Consider the following 20,944-nt stretch of genomic DNA (forward strand, 5'->3'; position numbering starts at 1 on the left):
CACAGAGTTGGCACCGCTGCTCTCGACAGTTGCTTCGTTGTATTCTGTTCTCAGAGAATTTTTAAAAACTAATCGAAGATAGACGTTTTATAATATTCAATTTATTTTTTGCCTTTTATTTAATTTTTTATTCTTAGTATTTTTTATACACGATGAATATATTAAGTTTATGTTTTGCTTTATGATTTCTAGTCCTGTTTTAAAACACACATTTTAAATAAAATTTAAAAATCATATGTTTGTTGTCTTGAATTAAAAATATTTAAACAATATTTTTCAAACACATACTTAAAGCAATGCTCTTATTTTTTGTTATATTAAATAATGGTAAGTTGCTATTTGATTATTTATAGCGGTGTCGTGGAACCGGCTCCCACACACAATAAAATATTTTTTGTCTTCAACCATGAAATTAATTGATCTAATTAATTATACCCTTCACCACTACTGTGGTACAGGGTATAATAAGTTTGTGCATTTGTATATAACGCCAAGAAATAGTGGTCATAGACCCATCTTTTAGTATACCGATCGGGTAAGAATTAAAATCTGAGTCGATTTAGCGATGTCCGTCTGTCTGTCTGTCTGTCCGTCCGTCTGTCTGTATATGTAATTTTGTGCACAAAGTACAGCTCGCAATTTAAGTCCGATCGTCCTCAAATTTGGCATAGGGCCGTTTCTTGAGACAGAGACAATTGCTATTGGTTTTGGAAAAAATCGGTTCAGATTTAGATATAGCTGCCATATATAATTATCTACGATGTGGTCATAGTTAGCGTGTTTATCAACCAATTTTCTTGAAATACCGTACATCCAAATATTTAATGAATCTCGCAAATCTTGCAAAATATCAGCCAAATCGGTTCAGATTTAGATATAGCTCCCATATATATCTTTCGTCCGATTTAGACTCATATGACCACAGAGCCCAAAATTTACTACCGATCTTCATGAAATTTTGCACAGACGGTAGAATTGGCATTCTACCAATGCTTGGTACACTTGATTGAAATCGGTTCAAATTTAGATATAGCTCCCATATATATCTTTCGTCCGATTTGAACTTATATGGCCACAAAAGCCAGAGATTTGCCGTGATTTGCTTCAAATTTTGCACAAGGGGTACGTTTAATAGTATCGTTAAGTGTGTCAAATTTTGTTAAAATCGGTTCAGATTTAGATATAGCTCCCATATATATCTTTCGTCCGATTGAACTTATATGGCCTCAAAATCCAGGGTTTTGCCGTGATTTGCTTCAAATTTCGCACAAGGAGTACGTTTAGTAGTATAGGTAATTGTGCCAAATTTGGTTGAAATCGATTCAGATTTAGATATGGCTCCCATATATATCTCCCGTCCGATTTGCACTCATATGACCAGGGGGGCCAAAGTTATACTCCCATTTACGTGAAATTTCGCATAGATAGCAGAATTATTATTCTAACTATACATGTCAAATTTATTCAAAATCGGTTCAGATTGTATATAGCTCCCATATATACGTACACCAGAGTTGGGGAAATATGGTAGACTGTTTCATATTTTAGACCCATTTTCAATGGGATTTTCCTACAATTGACTGGATAGTTTCCTCAGACAATACAAATTTGGCCAAAATTCTCACACTTTTCATAAAATTCTGTGATGATTTATCCATATCTTAGCCATATCCTACACACTGCAAAATTTCCACAGAACGGATGAGTTTTAAATAAGGCTCCAAGTCACCCGAATAGACCAAATAATATATCACAACCCACACTTGACCACATATCTTGGCGAGATCTAACCAATATCCTTGTAAAATCGCCACTGCTGAGTAGCAAAAATTGTAAATATTACTCTAATTGTCCTATATCTCGAATACATATGTATCGCCTGAAAAATTAAAAATCTCTTTTGTACAATTGCATTAAAATTTCTCTCGCTTCATATTTCCCATATTTTTTACTAACATTGTGTATCATCCCAGGGCGTTATCCGATTTAAATTTTAATTCTAGAGTTTTTGTAGAAGTACAAAAAATTGTTTCCATTAAAAGTATTTGTATCTGGAAATGCAAACCTTTATATAGCTCCCAGCAAATTTTAAGTAGTTGAGATGGTAACACAAATGTTTGTCTACATAGTGGTGAAGGGTATAATATAGTCGGCTCCGCCCGACTTTAGATTTTACTTACTTGTTTTTAATTGAAATGTATTCAATCAAAAAAAAAAATGATAGTATCAATCATCAAAGCCAATTAAAAAATTAATTGATACAACTAATTTTTGTGATTGAGTTTTTTTTGTTTTTGATTGATTTTGCTGCATATTGCCTTTAACACCGCAATAAAATTGAGGATGTATAGTTTTATCAATAGGGGTAATTTATCGCTTCGGAAATTTCGACAAAATTTTGAAGGATGTCTGGGGGGCATAGCCCCCCCCAGAGAAAATTTCTAGCTCCGCCAATGATGGGAGCTATATATAATTATTGGCCGATATGAACCAATTTTTGCATGGTTGTTAGAGACCATATTCTAACTCCACATACCAAATTTCAACCGGATTGGATGGAAGTTACTTCTGTAAAGAAATCTTGAATATAAAAATATTCAAAATTTCTTTAATTAAAAATTAGGTTTTCTACATTAGGTTTACGATTTTTGCAACATACGTATTATACCAAAGTAAACGTATATCGCAAAAGACACAGTTTGCGACATCTCTTGGCATGGGGTAGATGCTTTTCTGAACATATACCGGAAAATGAAACATTCTCTAAGTTGTCTGTTATTAAATGAAAATTTTAGTTTTTTTACATAAAAAAGTCTGGTAAGAAGTATCTTCCTCTCCTGTGCAATTATCAAAAAATTAAGTTCTTAGTTTCCATACAGGGAAGGGGATGTATATGCCAAGGATATATAAATTCATTTGAAATCACTTCATCCCTATAGTGAAAATCAATAAATGTTTGTGGCTTTGTAGTTGGCGATATTTTCACATAATCAAAAACCCCCATTTTCATATCTTAATTTTATTTGAAAAAAAAAAATGAATATTTTGAATTTTATTTAAGAAATGAGTTTCCCCGAGACTATGCCAAAATATTTTCCAACTTAATCACAAAGATCCCTGGACGTTTTTGTTTTCCAAACCCATATGAGTACGAAGCATGCATCGTGTTGGGCATTCCATAAACTTAGTCATGCATGATGCATGAATTGCTATGGAATTGGTTTCAAATACGTGCCAGGATATGCGTATTTCGTGCCCCAAAGAATGGATACTTTCATTTAGTCATCTGCACAATTACCACCATCCTATGCTAAAATGTGGATGAGGATATGAATACTGGTATTGGTGGATATGCATACATATTTGGGGTGGGTGTACTCCAATTCATTTTCCATCGAGCATTCTTTGGGGAGTTTATCAATTTGTCCAATGTATCTAGCCAGCTAGCGTTATTATTTAGAGTTCCAAATATATGACTCTATATGACTGACTATTCGACAATCGCACCTCTTCCTCCACCAACGCCACCAGCAGCAGCAATATTTTTGTTGGCAGTTTATTTGTGCATTTTTGAATTTGTTTGTGGTCTGGGAAGAAAACAAAATTGCAAATATTTTATAGTGTCTATGAAGCCACACTCTGGAGCTTTTGAAATGTGCGATGGATGGTGCATTGGTGATTCGGTGAGAAATAGAAAATCCATAAATTCATAAAATAATTGCAAACACGATGGGGCCCCAACATGAATAGCAAATGCATTCATAATTTGTGTGGGCCTTAACGAGGTTGGAGTTGAAAGTTATGGCGATTGGGATGCTTAATAAGAATTAAATATTTCGGATTACAATATGGCTTTGTGGAAGAGTCTACAATCCCATGACTTAAATTCAACATTTTATTTCTATAGAAAAATGATGTCAAAATTTTATTTTTATAGAAAATTTTGTCAAAATTTTATTTCTATATAAAATCGTGTCAAAATTTTTTTGTCAAAATTTTATTTCTATCAAATTTTTTGTCAAAATTTTATTTCGTTAGAAACTTGTGTCAACATTTTATTTCTATAAAAAATTTGTGAAGTGCAAAGAAAATTTGTGATGTCCATTGTATTTCGATATAAAATCTTGTCAAAATTTTACTTCTATAGAAAATTTTGTCAAAATTTTATTTCTATAGAAAATGTTGTCAAAATTTTATTTCTATAGAAAATTTTGTTAAAATTTTATTTCTATAGAAAATTTTGTCAAAATTCTATTTCTATAGAAAATTTTGTCAAAATTTTATTTCTATAGAAAATCTTGTCAAAATTTTATTTCTATAGAAAATCTTGTCAAAATTGTGTTTCTATAGAAAATATTGTCAAAATTGTATTTCTATAGAAAATATTGTCAAAATTCTATTTCTATAGAATTTTTTGTCAACATTTTATTTCTATAGAAAAATTTTTTTTTCTTTTATTTATATAAATACTTTTGTAAAAATGTTGTTTCTATAGAAAATATTGTCAATATTTTTTTTCTATTGAAAATTTTTTCAAAATTTAATTTATATAGAAAATTTTGTCATCCGAAGCTCGCGGATATAGAGGGGGCTTTGCCAAAACATGAATCGATTTCAAACAAATTCGACACAGGTCTTTGTGGACTTAAAGTACTTTTAGATTTCCAAATTTTGCTCTAGTTCTGGTGTAACGTGTTTTTGTCGTCGGCTGAGGTAGGTCAGTGGCCGCCCAGGGTTACTCTTCAAGGATCCATAAGGTTTAAATAAAACACACTATAGATGTGGTTGTATGCTGGAGAGCGATTCAGAGGGTGTTGGCTTGGGTGGAGTTGTGTTAAAGATAATTCAGATTCCTCCGGTAGATGCGGACTTCGGTGCAATCGATCGGTTGATAATTGGTTTTGGGCAGATACTGCCTTTGGTGTATTCGGTAGGCTTTGTTGCTTGTTTTAGGCAAATTAGGCCCTCAGTGTATTCGATCGGCTATATTGCTGGATTTGAGCAGATGGATTTGATCTCTTGTAAATATATAAATGAAAAGGAAAGAAATGGTATTCCGTATGTCAGTTGATGCGGAGAGGGCTGCGAATGCGGACGGTTCATGTATGCGGGTCTCGTATGCGGATGAACGGTTTATACAGATAAGACTGCGTATGCCAACGGGTCTCGTATGTGGTATACAGAGATGGTCTGTATCAAACTTTTTTAGGTTTGCGACTGTCGCAAAGTTGTAAACGTCACATACACGTCGTAAATGTAGGAAAAGTAACAAAAGTCGCAAACTCAAAATACTTTAGTCGCGTCAGCTAGGCAGCGACTTCGATGATATGCAAGACGATTGTATGTGCGAAGAAGTTTCAATTCTTAGGAATGTTCACAATTTTCGGTTTCAGTCCCCACATTTTCCCTATTGGCTTTTGCACGAGTACAGGGTAAACGTGGATTTTTTCGTCCTTACTTAGCTTCAAGTTCAGTCTCCTGTCCAATATAACCCCAAGGTATTTTGCACACTCACCAACGGGAATTTCGATACCACCTAAGAAAATAGGCTTGACCGTGGGAAAACTTTCAAAAATTTCTGCAGAAACTCACAGCGAATGCTGTCAAACTAAATTAAAAAATGTTCAGGATTTCTTCTATTCAAAATTAGGTTTTTTACAGTAGGTTTACGACTTTTGCGACACACGTATTATACCGTCGCAAAAGTCACAGTTTGTGACAGGCCAATCCTGGTAGTATACCTGGTTCCTGCATATTATGTCCTCCGTGTATTCTGTCGGTTCATTTCTGGTGTTGAACGTATTCTATGCTCGGTGTACTTGGTCGGTTTTATTGGTTTTTGTCTACAAATTCCTTTGTGTATTCTGGCGATTCATTATTGGTTTTGTGCCGATACTATTACCGTTGTATTCGTTTGGCTGTGTTGCTGGTTTTAGGCAAATGAAGTCCACGGTTTATTCAGTCGGCTGTGTGGCTTGATTTGGCCAGATGAGGTCCTTGGTGTATTCAGTCGACCTACACTCTTTCCATCAAACCGCAGTTCCTGTAAATAGATAAATGAAAAGGAAAAGACTCGTATTTTGTATGTTAGTTGATGCGGACAGGGCTGGTACCTACTGGTCACTTATACGGAAGAATTGCATACGCGAAAGCGTCGCGTATGCGGACGAAGGGCTTATACAGGTAAGATACCATATGTCAACGGGTCCCGTATTCGATAGGCTGTATTCAGGTTTCTGTATTCCTTCGGCTTATTGCTGGTATTAAACATATACAATGCTCGGCGTACTTGATCGGTTGATTGCTGATTTTAGGCAGTTACTGTCCCCCGTGTATTCTTACTTCCCACACAGCTTCCGTCAAATTCCATCTACTGTATATTTCTAAAGGAAAAGGAAAGGTGTCAGCTATACTCGTATTCGATAAGTGGGTTGATGTTACACGGTCCATACAGATAAGAATGCGAGCGGGTCCCATATGCGGAAGAACTGCATATGCGAACGGATCGCGTATGTTGATGGACAGCGTATGCTGTTAACACTGCGTATGCCGTCGGTTGTTTTGCTGATTTCTGTCTACTAATTCCTCCGTGTATTCTGTCGATTCATTACTGGTTTTGTGCGGCTTCGGCTTTACTTGTATTCGGTAAGTTGGTTAATGCGGACAGGGCTCTGAATGCATACAGACCGCGTATGCAGATAAGACTGCGAATGCATACGCATACGCATACGGACCAATTGCGTATGCAAACGGATCGCGTATGTGGACGTATCACGTTAAAGGAATACTAGTATACGCAATAGGAGAACAATTGGTGAGATGTGTCAAGCTGTTATACATTTGCTATGCTATGTTTCAAGTAAAACACGTCTTTAACATAAATTGATGAAAAACATGTCCTATTTTCGAACGATTTTTGGCTTTGTAGTCAAGATGTAAAAAGACAGCAAATTTAAATACAATTTCATAATTTTAAAGAATTTTTCTGAATTTTTAAAGTCAAGTTGACCTTACCCCAAAAAAATTTTTCCTTTCTTGTTATGATACCCATTTTTAAGTCAAATCACTTAGTTATAAGGACAATACTACTTCTTAAAGGGTGATACGGTCAAAATTTGGTCAATATAAACTTGACGTATTTCTTTCAATTTTGCATTTAAAAAACCTGAACACCCCTCATTTTGAAGGTGTGTGTGTGTGTAGAATGGTGCTCCTATTTTGATTTTAGAATTCACTCTTCAGTTGTCAAAATGCCGTCGGAGCAAGAAAGCAGCGTATCAACATTTTACTCGCGCATCGCGAAAATCCGAGCTACTTGCACGCAAAGCTGGCAAAATCGATAAAAGTTGCCAAATCAACCGTTACAAATGTAATTAAAGTGTTTGGGGAACGTTTGTCGACAGCCAGGATGTCTGGATCGGGGGAAATCGAAAACCGGAAGCCGCTGAGACGACAAAAAGAGTTGCCGGTAGTTTCAAGCGAAACCCTAACCTCTCTCTCCGAGATGCCGCAAATAAGCTGGGTGTATGGTCTACAACCGTGCATCGAGCCAAAAAACGAGCCGGACTATCGACTTACAAGTAGGTAGTGACTCCAAATCGCGATGATGAACAAAATACGACGGTCAAAGCGTGATCCCGGAGGCTGTACACGACGATGCTGCGTGGTAATGGACGACGAAACCTAGTCAAAGCCGACTACAAGCAGCTTCCGGGACAGGAGTTTTATATGGCCAAATGAAGGGGAAAGGTAGCAGATATTTTCAAGCACATAAAACTGTCAAAGATCGCAAAGAAATATCTGGTTTGGCAAGCCATCTGTACCTGTGGCTTGAAAAGCAGCATTTTCATAGCTTCCGGGACTGTCAACCAAGAAATTTACGTGAAAGAGTGTTTGAATAAACGTCTGCTGCCTTTCCTGAAGAAACACGGTTGTTCCGTACTGTTTTGGCCGGATTTGGCATTTCGCCATTACGGTAAAAAGGCCATGGATTGGTACGCCGCCAACAACGTGCAGGTGGTTCCCAAGGACAAGAACCCTCCCAACATGCCAGAGCTCCGCCCAATTGAGAAATACTGGGCTATTGTCAAGCGGAACCTAAAGAAGACCAAAAAAACTGCTAAGGACGAGCAGCAGTTCAAGGCAAACTGGCTTCCTGCGGCGAAGAAGGTGGACAAGGTGGCTGTACAAAATCTGATGGCAGGTGTCAAGCGTGAGGCCCGGAAATTCGGATTTGGAAAAGCGAAAGCCTAACTGAATATTTTTCCTGAATTTTATACTAATTAAACTTGAACAAGTAAGTAAAGTAGAAAGTCGGGCGGGGCCGACTATATCATACCCTAAACCACCATTACAGAATTTGTGATAAACCGCAGTTGCATATTTAAGAAATTTAAGGGGTACATGTCTATGGGTGCTTTGTATCAATCTGACTATTGCTCATAGTCAATGTTGCCAGGGAAAATGTTCGGTTTACCCTACAAGGACAAAAAAAAGTTCCCTACTTTCCCAAACAATTTTCCCTACTATATTTTTCGTTAAATTTAAAAAAAATTACAAAACAAAAATGGTTCTAAGTACTTTATTATGTTAAAACATGAATATGCAACGTATATAACTTAGAATATAAATTTGTATTACCACCACGGTTCCCACAGTTGGTAGAATTCTACCCAAATTAGTAATCTTTTCTGTTAAATCTCTATAAAAATAAAATTTTGGAAAAAGTTTCTATAACAAATTTTTGTGAGAAATTTTTCTATAGAAATAAAATTTTGACAATAAATTCTATAGAAATAAAAAAAAAAATCCACAGAAATAAAATTTGAGAAAATTTTTTATAGAAATAATATTTTGAAAAAAATTTCTATAGAAATACAATTTTGACAAAATGTTCTATAGAAATAAAATGTTGACAAAATTTTCTACAGGAATAAAGTTTACCTCACATTGTTAAAGATCAAGCCTTGTCGGCTTCTAATTTCCTCCTCTAGAGCCACCAAAATGTAAACATTATTACAAATTGTGTTGAGTGAAAATGTCCTACATTGTGGCCCTACGTCCCTACAAGACGCTAAATATTAGAAACTTAGTACTGGCTGTGTTGATATTGCGCCTACGGAGTTAGTATGCCACTAATATTGAGCCCATTATTAAAAAAGAGAAAATCGTTAAATTAGTGTGGGTAATAAATACAAATTTGTAAAAATCGAGCAATATTCTTATGTAAGAGCTACAAGTACGTATAAGTACGATCGGCTAGTACATCAAAATTTGAAATTTGAGCAACATTGGTTAATAAATAAGAGTACTATGGCCAAATTTGGGAAATCGAGCGATGCATATATATGGAAGCTATATCTAAATCTGAACCAATTTGCATAATATATTGCGGGTTTGATTAATACCACAAAAGGTTACCTTGTGCAAGATTTGAGTAAGATCAGTTACGAAATGAGGCCTGTATGGTCAAACATAAGGTTATAAGGGCGAATTTTTCAAAATCGGGCGATACATATATGGGAGCTATATCTAAATGTGAACCGATTTCGATGAAATTTTGCACATATAGTTACTACTATAGAGGACTGGATCTAGCCAACTTTTAGTAAGATCGGTTAATAAATAAGGGTTCTATGGCCAAATTTGGGAAAATCGGGCTATACATATATATGGGAGCTATATCTAAATCTGAACCGATTTCGACGATTTTTTGCACATATAGTTAGTGCTATAGAAGACTACATTTAGCCAAATTGGGGTAAGATCGGTCTACAAATAAGGGTTTTATTGGCAAATTCAGAAAGATCGGGCGGTACATATATATGGGAGCTACAGCTAAATCTGAACCGATTTCGATGATTTTTTGCACATATAGTTAGTGCTATAGAAGATTATATTTAGCCAACTTTGAGTAAGATCGGTTGATAAATAAAGGTTTTGTGGCCAAATTTGGGAAAATCGGGCGATACATATATATGGGAGCTATATCTAAATCTGAACCGATTTGGATAAAATTTTGCAGACTTGAAGGGCGATGGAAAAGATTACCTTTTGGCAAATTTGGTGACGATCCGTTAGAAAAAACGCGCAAAGTGACCCCATTTGTCGAAATCGGGCGATACATATATATGGGTGCTATATCTAAATTTGATCCGATTTCTTCCAAATTCAATAGCTTTCGTCCTTGTACCCAAAAAACTCCCTGTACCAAATTTCATCAAAATCGGTTAATAATTGCGACCGGAATCCTGTGAACAACAAATGCATGGACAGACGGACGGACGGACGTACGGACACCAAGCGCTAGATCGACTCAGGAGGTGATTCTGAGTCGATCGGTATATATTTTATGGGGTCTAAAATCAATATTTCTGGTAGGCACATTTTTTGGCCGATCAAACTTATTATACCCTGACCACTATGTGGTTTAGGGTATAAAAAGAAATTTAATTTGATATTTTAAATAAACGATTTCACCGATTTACACGCGGTCAACTTGACTTTAACAATTCAGAAATATTCTTTAAATTTAATGAAATTGTCTTTAAATTAGTTGTCTTTTTGTATCTTGGCTATAAAGCAAAAAATTGTTCAAATATAGGACATGTTTTTCAAAACTTTATTTTAAAGAAGTTTGTTACTTGAAACATAGCGTAATTTCTACTGGAAGTCGAATCTTAATTTGGAAAATAAAGTTGTCGTTAACTCGTTTTTAAAGGACTTTGATAGCATATGAAGAAAAAAAGATGAGAAAGCGAAAAATTAAAATTTGCTTCCTAAAAGCAAGTACACAAAACCCAAATTTAAAAGAGAATTGTGTCTTAAAAGTATCCTTACTTGTATTCACCGCTTCTTTGGCTCGGAATCAATACCAAATTTTTTAAAGTAAAGACAAAATCTTTGGAACCGGGTATGCTTTTTTTCAGTGTACCCTTTACCACTATGTAGACAAACTTTTGTGTTACCATCTCAACTGCTTCAAATTTTGCTGGGAGCTATATAAAGGTTTGCTAAAAAAAGGCCGATTAAATACGTATGTAATTAAGTTTGACAAATTTTTCTATAGAAATAAAATTTTTACAAAATTTTCTATAGAAATAAAATTTTGACAAAATTTTCTATAGAAATAAAATTTTGACAGAATTTTCAATAGAAATAAAATTTTGACAACATTTTATATAGAAATAACATAAAATGTTGACAAAATTTTCTATAGAAATAATATTTTTAATAGAATTAAAATTTTGAGAAACATTCTCTTTAGAATTAATATTTTGACAACATTTTCTATAGAAATAAAATTTTGCCAAAATTTTCTATAGAAATAAAATTTTTGTAGATTATTTTTGACTCGAGTGGCAACCATGATTATGAACCGATATGGACCAATTTTTGTGTGATTGGGGATCGGTTATATATAACTATAGACCTATATGGACCAATTTTGGTATGGTTATTAGGGGCCATATACTAACACCAAGTTCCAAATTTCAACCGGATCGGATGAATTTTGCTCCTCCAAGAGGCAGCGGAGATCAAATCTGGGGATCGGTTTATATGGGGGCTATATTTAATTATGGACCGATATGGACCAATTTTTGCATGGTTGTTAGAGACCATATACTAAAACTATGTACCAAATTTCAGCCTGATCGGAGGAAATCTGCTTCTCTTAGAGGATCCGCAAACTAAATCCCCCATATAAATTGATCCCCAGGGTTTATATGGGGGATATATATAATTATGGACCGATCTGGACCAATTTTTGCATAGTTGCTAGAGACCATATACTTACACCATGTACCAAATTTCAGCCAGATCGGATGAAATATGCTACTCTTAGAGACTCCACAAACCAAATCGAATATAGCCCCCATATAAACGAACCCTCGTTTATATGGGGGCTATACGTACACACAAAAAAAAATTTTTCTGATTCAATCACGAAATTAATTGATCCAATTAATTTTTAATTGAAATGTCTTCAATCACAGAAATTATAGTATCAATTAAAAAATTAATTGAAGGTCAATTAATTTTTTAATTGATCCAATTAAAAAATTAATTGATACTATTATTTTTGTGATTGATTTTTGTTTCAATTAAAAAATTTGTTGAATCAATTAAATTTTTAATTGCATATTTTTTAAAACTCAATTAAAATTTTAATTGGAAAAATTTTTTTGTGTGTAAAAGTGGACCGATATGGTCCATTTGCCAAGTTTCAAGTCGATAGCGTGTTTCGTTCGGAAGTTAGCGTGATTTCAACAGACGGACGGACGGACATGCTTAGATCGATTAAGAATGACAAAGTTAATATAAAAATGATTTTTTAATTCCAAAAAACTTTACTTTAAGGAAAATTTGCTTTAGATGAAAGACATACCGCTTTAACGGAGTGACTCAGATTTCCGAAATGTATGTCCTAAATTTAGGAAAAAAATTTTTTGAAGCAAAGATTATAAACTTTGTTTTAATTAAAATTTCATTGCGTTGCGTACACACAAAAAAAAAATCTGATTCAATCACGAAATTAATTGATCCAATTAATTTTTAATTGAAATGTCTTCAATCACAGAAATGATAGTATCAATTAAAAAATTAATTGAAGGTCAATTAAAAAGTTAATTGATCCAATTAAAAAATTAATTGATATTATTATTGTTGTGATTGATTTTTGTTTCAATTAAAAAATTTGTTGAATCAATTAAATTTTTAATTGAATATTTTTTAAAACTCAATTAAAATTTTAATTGGAAAAATTTTCGTGAAATTTTTTTTTGTGTAATCTTTAACTCCAAGTAAATATTTTTTTGAGTGTAGGCCACTACACACAAAAAAATTTTTTTCTGATTCAATCGCGAAATTAGTTGATCCAATTAATTTTTTAATTGAAATGTCATCAATCACGAAAATGATAGTATCAATCACAGTTTTAATTGGGCATAGAAAAAATTCTTGATTAAAAAATTAATTGATTTAATTAGCAAATTTCAATTAATTTTTTAATTGATTCAATTAAAAATTTAACTGATATTGATTGCAAAATTCAATTAATTTATTAATTAAAAAAGCTAACTATTTTCAATTACTTTCTGAATTGGCTTAGAGTTTTTATTTGGATTAACAATTGATTGTTTGGAATACATTTTTAATTAAAAATTTAAAAAAATGGGCATCACTTTTTTAACATAGTCTTCCGAATTTGATTAAAAGCTAATTGTATCAATTAATTGTTTAATTAAAAATTTTAAAAGTTTCTATCATTGACTTAATTAACTTAATGTTTCTATCTTGATTAAAAAGTTAATTGTATCAATTAATTTATTAATTGAAAAAATTTTTAACTTCAATTGGAAATATTTTGGTTTTTTTCTGTGTAGTGTTGGAATTTTTAAATTAACCCCCCATCATTACACTAGCCTCGTTAGCCTCAGGGTTTATTTGAATTTTTGCAAATTAATATTAGCTTTGCAGCAATATAATTCCAATTATAAACACAAGAACACACACATAGTTCTGTACACACACACACCCACACACACATCTACACAATCACCCTGTGAAACATATATTTGCGTTGCGTGTTTAATTAGAACACTGTGCCATTATTAATGTTTTTAATTTGCTCCATCTCTTCTTCTTCTACATTTTTTCAACATTCCAGGTAAAAGTTTCACACTGAGCATTGTGATCTCCACGAATCCCATACAGGTTGCCACATACAGTAAAGCCATTAAAGTCACTGTCGATGGACCCCGTGAGCCACGTTCAAAAATACGCCATCCAGGATTTCATCCCTTTGCCTTTGGGCCACAGCGATTTGGACCAGATCCTCTTATGGGCGGTTTACCGTTTAAATTACCCGGTAAGTAGAAAATATGCGAATAGCAAAGGGGCCCACCGTGAAAGTGAGTGATAGAGGGAATTGTTCAAAATCATATTATTTACCATGGTAATATGCCAAAGGAAATGATATAGAAGCTGGGAATCAATAGCAAGAATTCATCTGGTAACAATAGTAATATGGAGAAGTGTACCACGAAGGGATTTAAACAGAAAAAATCAGTGGATAATTGCAGGGCGTGGCGGGGGGGATGAAAAAACCATCCACCCACAACCATACATTGCCAAAGTTTACTATGAAATGTTCAAGGATATCATGTATGGAGGTGTGTGTGTGTCTGTGTTTGCTGGTATGCTTATGGGTTTCCCCGGTGAACATATCATTATGCTGAGAGGTTTTTGTATTGCTGCTAGTAAAATTACTTCCCTTCTCTTTGTCTGCTCTCTTGTGTTTTCCATATGAATATGGTTTGTTTTTTGAGTGATATCGTGGTCTTTGCCCTGAAAGTAAAAAAAAAGTCACAATCCCTAACAGTATCAGCATATGTCCGCTGCCACCATCACCACAACCATAGCTATCTTCATCATCGTCATCATTTGCATCCCAGACCATATAGCCTGTTGTCTGATTCGTGGTATTATGGCATTTTATGATTGTCATGATTGAGCTTCTTTCATGCCAATCAATTTCAATCAAATCGCTTGACGTGTATCATGACAGGATTTACAAAATTTCCATGTAATTCCCTTATCTTTGGATGTTTTGCTTTTGCTTTTGCTTTTTTTCAACTCAGTTTTTTTTGTCCCATTCCATTTTGGTCCTTTGGTAGGGAAAATCAAAATTTCTTTTATTGCGGCTTTTGGTATTATCACAATTTTTCAATTTTGATTGCTGACATTCAGATTTCTGACACAATGACTCATACTCGTATGGCATGAAGCTCATATGAGACTTTTTTTTTCATTGGTGATTAAAAACTAACTATTTTAGTGTTTCGTTTTAATGTTTCGAACATGAAAGAATTAAAATTCTTCATATTTAGGAGAATTGTTTCGAATATATTTGGGAAAATAATATAATTAGCACAAATAAATGTTTGTTCCACAAATATTTATTTTTAAGCGTACTCTGAAATTGCAACGAGCTGCAATCTGAGGTCCCTATATTTGATATGGAAGTCGAAGACTTAGTATCCAAGCGGCAAAAGTGTTATTAGGTTAGGCCAATAAAGGGTGATACGGTCAAAATGTGGTCAAGGGAAAACGCGTGTAAATCGGTGAAATCGTTTATTTAAAAAATCAAATTAAATTTCTTTTTCAAGTTCAATTAGTATAAAATTCAGGAAAAATATTCAGTTAGGCTTTCGCTTTTCCAAATCCGAATTGCCGGGCCTCACGCTTGGCACCTACCATCAGATTTTGTACAGCCACCTTGTCTACCTTCTTCGCCGCAGAAAGCCAGTTTGCCTTGAACTGCTGCTCGTCCTTAGCAGTCTTTTTGGTCTTCTTTAGGTTCCGCTTGACAATAGCCCAGTATTTCTCAATTGGGCGGAGCTCTGGCGTGTTGGGAGGGTTCTTGTCCTTGGGAACCACCTGCACGTTGTTGGCGGCGTACCACTCCATGGCCTTTTTACCGTAATGGCAAGATGCCAAATCCGGCCAAAACAGTACGGAACAACCGTGTTTCTTCAGGAAAGGCAGCAGACGTTTATTCAAACACTCTTTCACGTAAATTTCTTGGTTGACAGTCCCGGAAGCTATGAAAATGCTGCTTTTCAAGCCACAGTGTCTCCAATGAATTTTACATGGGCTTGTCATAGGACGGAAGTACTCCCATTTTGGATCCTTTGCATTGCTTTAGAAGTTGTGCCCTGGAAGTTAATTTGAATGAAGAAATTTAAAAAGCGAAAAAAAAAATTTTTTCAACCAATTTCACTTTTTTTTCATCCATATGTTTTATTACACAATTATTTTCCTATTATCTAATTTTTACAATTTGAAAAACTTTTTCGCTCCGACAGGGGTTGAACCTGGGTTTGCTGGCACCATAACAGAACGCCTTAGCACACTCAGCCACAAACGCCATTGAACATAAAGCGTCGAAAAGTCAATTCAAATGTTTATGATATGATCGTAATACGACACCAAGTAATAACATTTTAATTGCTTCTCAAGATGTTCTTTATTAGTATGAACGAAAAAATAAGAAACGCAGGTTCAAATCTCAACAGCGACAATTTTTTTATCAAATATTTTTCTACAAAAATATTTTTTTATGTAATGTTTCGTTTTTATACCCTGCACCACACTGTGGAACAGGGTATTATAAGTTAGTACATATGTTTGTAACACCCAGAAGGAGACAAGGTAGACATATGGTGTCTTTGGCAATAATGCTCAGGGTGGTTCCCTGAGTCGATATAACCATGTCCGTCTGTCCGTCCGTCCATCCGTCCGTCTGTCTGTGAACACATTTTTGTGATCAAAGTCTAGGTCGCAATATAAGTCCAATCGCCTTCAAATTTGGCACGTGTTCCTTTTTTGGGTCAGAATAGAACCCTATTGATTTTGGAAGAAATCGGTTCAGATTTAGATATAGCTCCCATATATATCTTTCGCCCGATATGCACTTATATGGCCCCAGAAGCCAGAGTTTTGGCCCAATTTGGTTGAAATTTTGCATTAGAAGTACAATTAGCAGTATAGTCATGTGTGCCAAATTTGATTGAAATCGGTTCAGATTTAGATATAGCTTCCATATATATCTTTCGCCCGATATGGACTATTATGGTCCTAGAAGCCAGAGTTTTGGCCCAATTTGGTTGAAATTTTGCACAGGGAGTAGAATTAGCATTGTAGCTATGCGTGCCAAATTTGAAATCGGTTCAGATTAAGATATAGCTCCCATATATATGTTTTTCTGATTTCGACAAAAAAGGTCAAAATACCAACATTTTCCTTGTAAAATCGCCACTGCTTAGTCGAAAAGTTGTGAAAATGACTCTAATTTTGCTAAACTTCTAATACATATATATCGAGCGATAAATCATAAATAAACTTTTGCGAAGTTTCCTTAGAATTGCTTCAGATTTAAATGTTTCCCATATTTTTTATTAACATTGTGTTCCACCCTAGTGCATTAGCCGACTTAAATTTTAAGTCTATTCTGTCCAGATCGAGTGATATTTAAATGTATGTATTTGGACAAACCTTTATATATAGCCCCCAACACATTTGACGGATGTGATATGGTATCGAAAATTTAGATCTACAAAGTGGTGCAGGGTATAATATAGTCGGCCCCGCCCGACTTTAGATTTTCCTTACTTGTTATTTTTTATTTTAGGCATATGTTTTCGTATAAATATATTTTTTCCATTAAAAATCAACAAAAAAATTAAAAATTCTCGTAATTTGGAAAACCTTCAAAAAGAACTTCCATGGAAGCGAAAAAGTCAATCGGCACAGGTTCAAATCCCAGCGCGGATGAAATTTATTTTTATTTTTTTTTTATTATTTGTTTTTACTTTTTTATTAATTTCTATTTTTTTTATTAGCTTTCTATTTTTTTGTAAAATTTAATTGTACAAAATTTACACTTAAAATAGCCTGATTGCGTTGTTTCTAATACTTGTCCACAAGGACTGCATCGGAAGTAGAAAAAAATCATTGGGGGATCCCAAGACGCGCTTTAGAAGAAATGTTTGTGGGCTTTAAAAGAAATGTTTGTGGAACAACTTCCAATTTTTTTTGCTGGGGTGTTAGTATATGGGCTCTAACTACCATGCAAAAATTAGTCCACATCGGTCCATAATTGTATACAGCCCCCATATAAACCGATCCCCAGATTTGGCTTGCGGAGCCTCTAAGAGAAGCAAATTTCATCCGAAGCAAATTTCATCCGATCCAGCTGAAATTTGGTACATGGTGTAAGTATATGGTCTCTAACAGCCATGCAAAAATTGGTCCACATCGGCCCATAATTATTCGATCCAGTTGAAATATGGTACATGGTGTCAGCATATGATCTCTAACAATCATGCAAATATTGGTCCACATCGATCCATAATTATATATAGCCCCCATAGGTTAGGTTAGGTTAGGTGGCAGCCCGATGTATCAGGCTCACTTAGACTATTCAGTCCATTGTGATACCACATTGGTGAACTTCTCTCTTATCATTGAGTGCTGTCCGATTCCATGTTAAGCTCAATGACAAGGGACTTGCTTTTTATAGCCGAGTCCGAACGGCGTTCCACATTGCAGTGAAATCACTTAGAGAAGCTTTGAAACCCTCAGAAATGTCACCAGCATTACTGAGGTGGGATAATCCACCGCTGAAAAACTTTTTGGTGTTCGGTCGAAGCAGAAATCGAATCGAATAGCCCCCATATAAACCAATCCCCCGATTTGGCTTGCGGAGCTTCTAAGACAAGCAAATTTCATCCGACCCGGCTGAAATTTTGTACATGGTGTTAGTATGTGGGAGCCACCGTGGTGCAATGGTTAGCATGCCCGCCTTGCATACACAAGGTCGTGGGTTCGATTCCTGCTTCGACCGAACACCAAAAAGTTTTTCAGCGGTGGATTATCCCACCTCAGTAATGCTGGTGACATTTCTGAGGGTTTCAAAGCTCCTCAAAGTGGTTTCACTGCAATGTGGAACGCCGTTCGGACTCGGCTATAAAAAGGTGGTCCCTTGTCATTGAGCTTAAGTGTGTAAATATAACCATAGCGATAGGCGGTAGGCGAAACATTTTTGCAGCAACGGCAAATACAATAAGCTTGACGGCGAATAATTCCTTTTTTCACGTTTCCTAGCGTTTTTGTTGTCAATACAGCATGCTTTGACAATATTAAACAATGAAGTTGAATAAAAACATACAATGGCTTGTTATTTGTTGAGTTATTTCAAGAAAAAATAATCTACACGTGTCCAGGCAATAGCAATTCCTAGTGGTGAGTTAAAATAATTGATAAGCGATGGCAACACTATACCAGTTTTCGCCAAGTAGTTAGAATAAGTTTTAATTTAGCGACACGCCGCTAGCCGTCACGCTATTCCGTCGCGGATTTTGGGCTTCCCATAAGAAATACACGTAAATAAGTGTTCGCCTACCGCCTATCGCTATGGTTATATTTACACACTAACATGGAATCGGGCAGCACTCAGTGATAAGAGAGAAGTTCATCAATGCGGTATCACAATGGACTGAATAGTCTAAGTGAGCCTGATACATCGGGCTGCCACCTAACCTAACCTAGTATGTGGTCTCTAATGACCATGTGAAAATTGGTCCACATCGGTCCATAATTACATATAGCCCCCATATAAACCAATCCCCCAAATTTGGCTTGCGGATCCTCTAAGAGAAGCAAATTTCATCCGATCCGGCTGAAATTTGGTATATGGTGTTAGTATAGGGTATCTAACAACCGTGCAAAAATTGGTCCACATCGGTCCATAATTATATATAGCCCCCATATAAATCGATCCCCCGATTTGGCTTGCGGAGCCTCTAAGAGAAGCAAATTTCATCCGATCCGGTTGAAATTTGGTACATTGGTATATGGTCTCTAACAACCATGCAAAAATTGGTCCACATCGGTCCATAATTATATATAACCCCCATATAAACCGATCACCAGATTTGACCTCCGGAGCCTCTTGGAAGACCAAAATTCATCTGAGTCAGTTGAAATTTTGTACGTGGTGTTAATATATTACCTCAAACACACGTGCAAAAATTAGTCGAAATCGGTCCATAATTATATATAGGCCCTATATAAACCGATCCCCAGATTTGACCTCCGCAGACCCTTGGAAGAGTAAAATTCATCCGATTCGGTTGAAATTTGGTACGTGAAGTTAGTATATGGTATCCAACAACCATGCAGGAATTGGTTCATATCAGTCCATAATTATATATAGCCCCTATATAAACCGATCCCGAGATTTGACCTCCGCTGCCTTTTGGAGAAGCAAAATTCATTCGATCTGGTTTAAATTTGGTACGTGGTGGTAGTATATTATATTTTACAACCATGCCAAAAGTGGTCCATATCAGTCCATAATCATATATACACGCAAAGAAAAAAACCGTTTGGAAAACGTGTACCGAAAACGTTTTTCTTTTGTTAGAGTTTTTTGAATTGCTTCGAAAATTTTAAACTTTTATCACCAAAAAAATTCGTTTGTTACAAAGTTTTTATTTTTTCAATAAAAAAAGTTATTTTGGAAACAACAACAGAGTCCATTTCGTTTATATCAAACACTGTTCTTTTCTGACTTTTGGTCTTTAATAAAACACATTTTACAGTTCAAAATTTAATGTAGTACAATGTAATGTTGAACATTTTTTCGAAATCTTCCGAACATATGTAGAATGTATGTAAAAAAAAAACAAAACAAAAAAAAAAAAACATTGGTCGAAGCAGGGATCGAACCCACGACCCTTGGCATGAGAGTCAGACGTAGCAACCACTGCTCCACGGTGCCAAACTAAATGTTTGTTTCTGTTAAATAAACTTTGTTTATTCGGTTCGTGGGCGCCGCAAGCTATGCTATATAAATATAACTTATATGGATAATTATCTATTGATGACCATAACAGGTACATAGCTCAGTGGTTAGTGTGTTGGCTTACAAAGTGCATGGTCCGCGGTTCGATTCTCCGTCCAGGCGAAAGGTAAAAAAATTTAAAAATTTATAAATTCGTATAATTTCTTCTACATTGTTGGTATTACAGGAAAAGGTGTTAAGAACAAAAAAAAACTCGTGGATGTGAGAAAGATGTGAGGGAAAATGCAATTAGCAAGAATTTTTTTTTTAGTTAGTCTTTATGAAATTGTTGTTACATCCTGGAAAAGAATAAATGTTTATCACAAAAAGTATATACTTTTCTTCCAAATACACTTCCTTACAGCGAAAAGCAAATAAGAAACGAACTTTGTTTGTCTAAAATTTCGTTTGGGAGGAAAGAATTATTTTTTTGCGTGTAGCCTCCATATAAACCGATCCCGAGATTTGGTTTTGGAGCCTCTTAGAGGAGCAACTTTCATCCGAGTCAGTTTAAATTTGGTACATTGTGCTCGT

At 35.1% G+C, this 20,944-nt stretch overlaps 1 protein-coding gene across 1 annotated transcript in view; it reads left to right on the forward strand.

Moving 5' to 3' along the window:
* The window catches only part of RunxB (RUNX family transcription factor Runt related B), a 198,173-nt gene that overhangs the window by 102,425 nt on the left and 74,804 nt on the right, over positions 1 to 20,944 (forward strand). Inside the window, exon 3 of the mRNA XM_075302297.1 lies at positions 13,670 to 13,870. Within this exon, the coding sequence (XP_075158412.1) occupies positions 13,670 to 13,870 (201 nt within the window). The remainder of the gene's footprint in view (positions 1 to 13,669; positions 13,871 to 20,944) is intronic.

The sequence above is a fragment of the Haematobia irritans genome, chromosome 3, assembly GCF_050003625.1.
Source record: "Haematobia irritans isolate KBUSLIRL chromosome 3, ASM5000362v1, whole genome shotgun sequence".
NCBI classification, from domain to species: Eukaryota; Metazoa; Arthropoda; class Insecta; order Diptera; family Muscidae; genus Haematobia; species Haematobia irritans.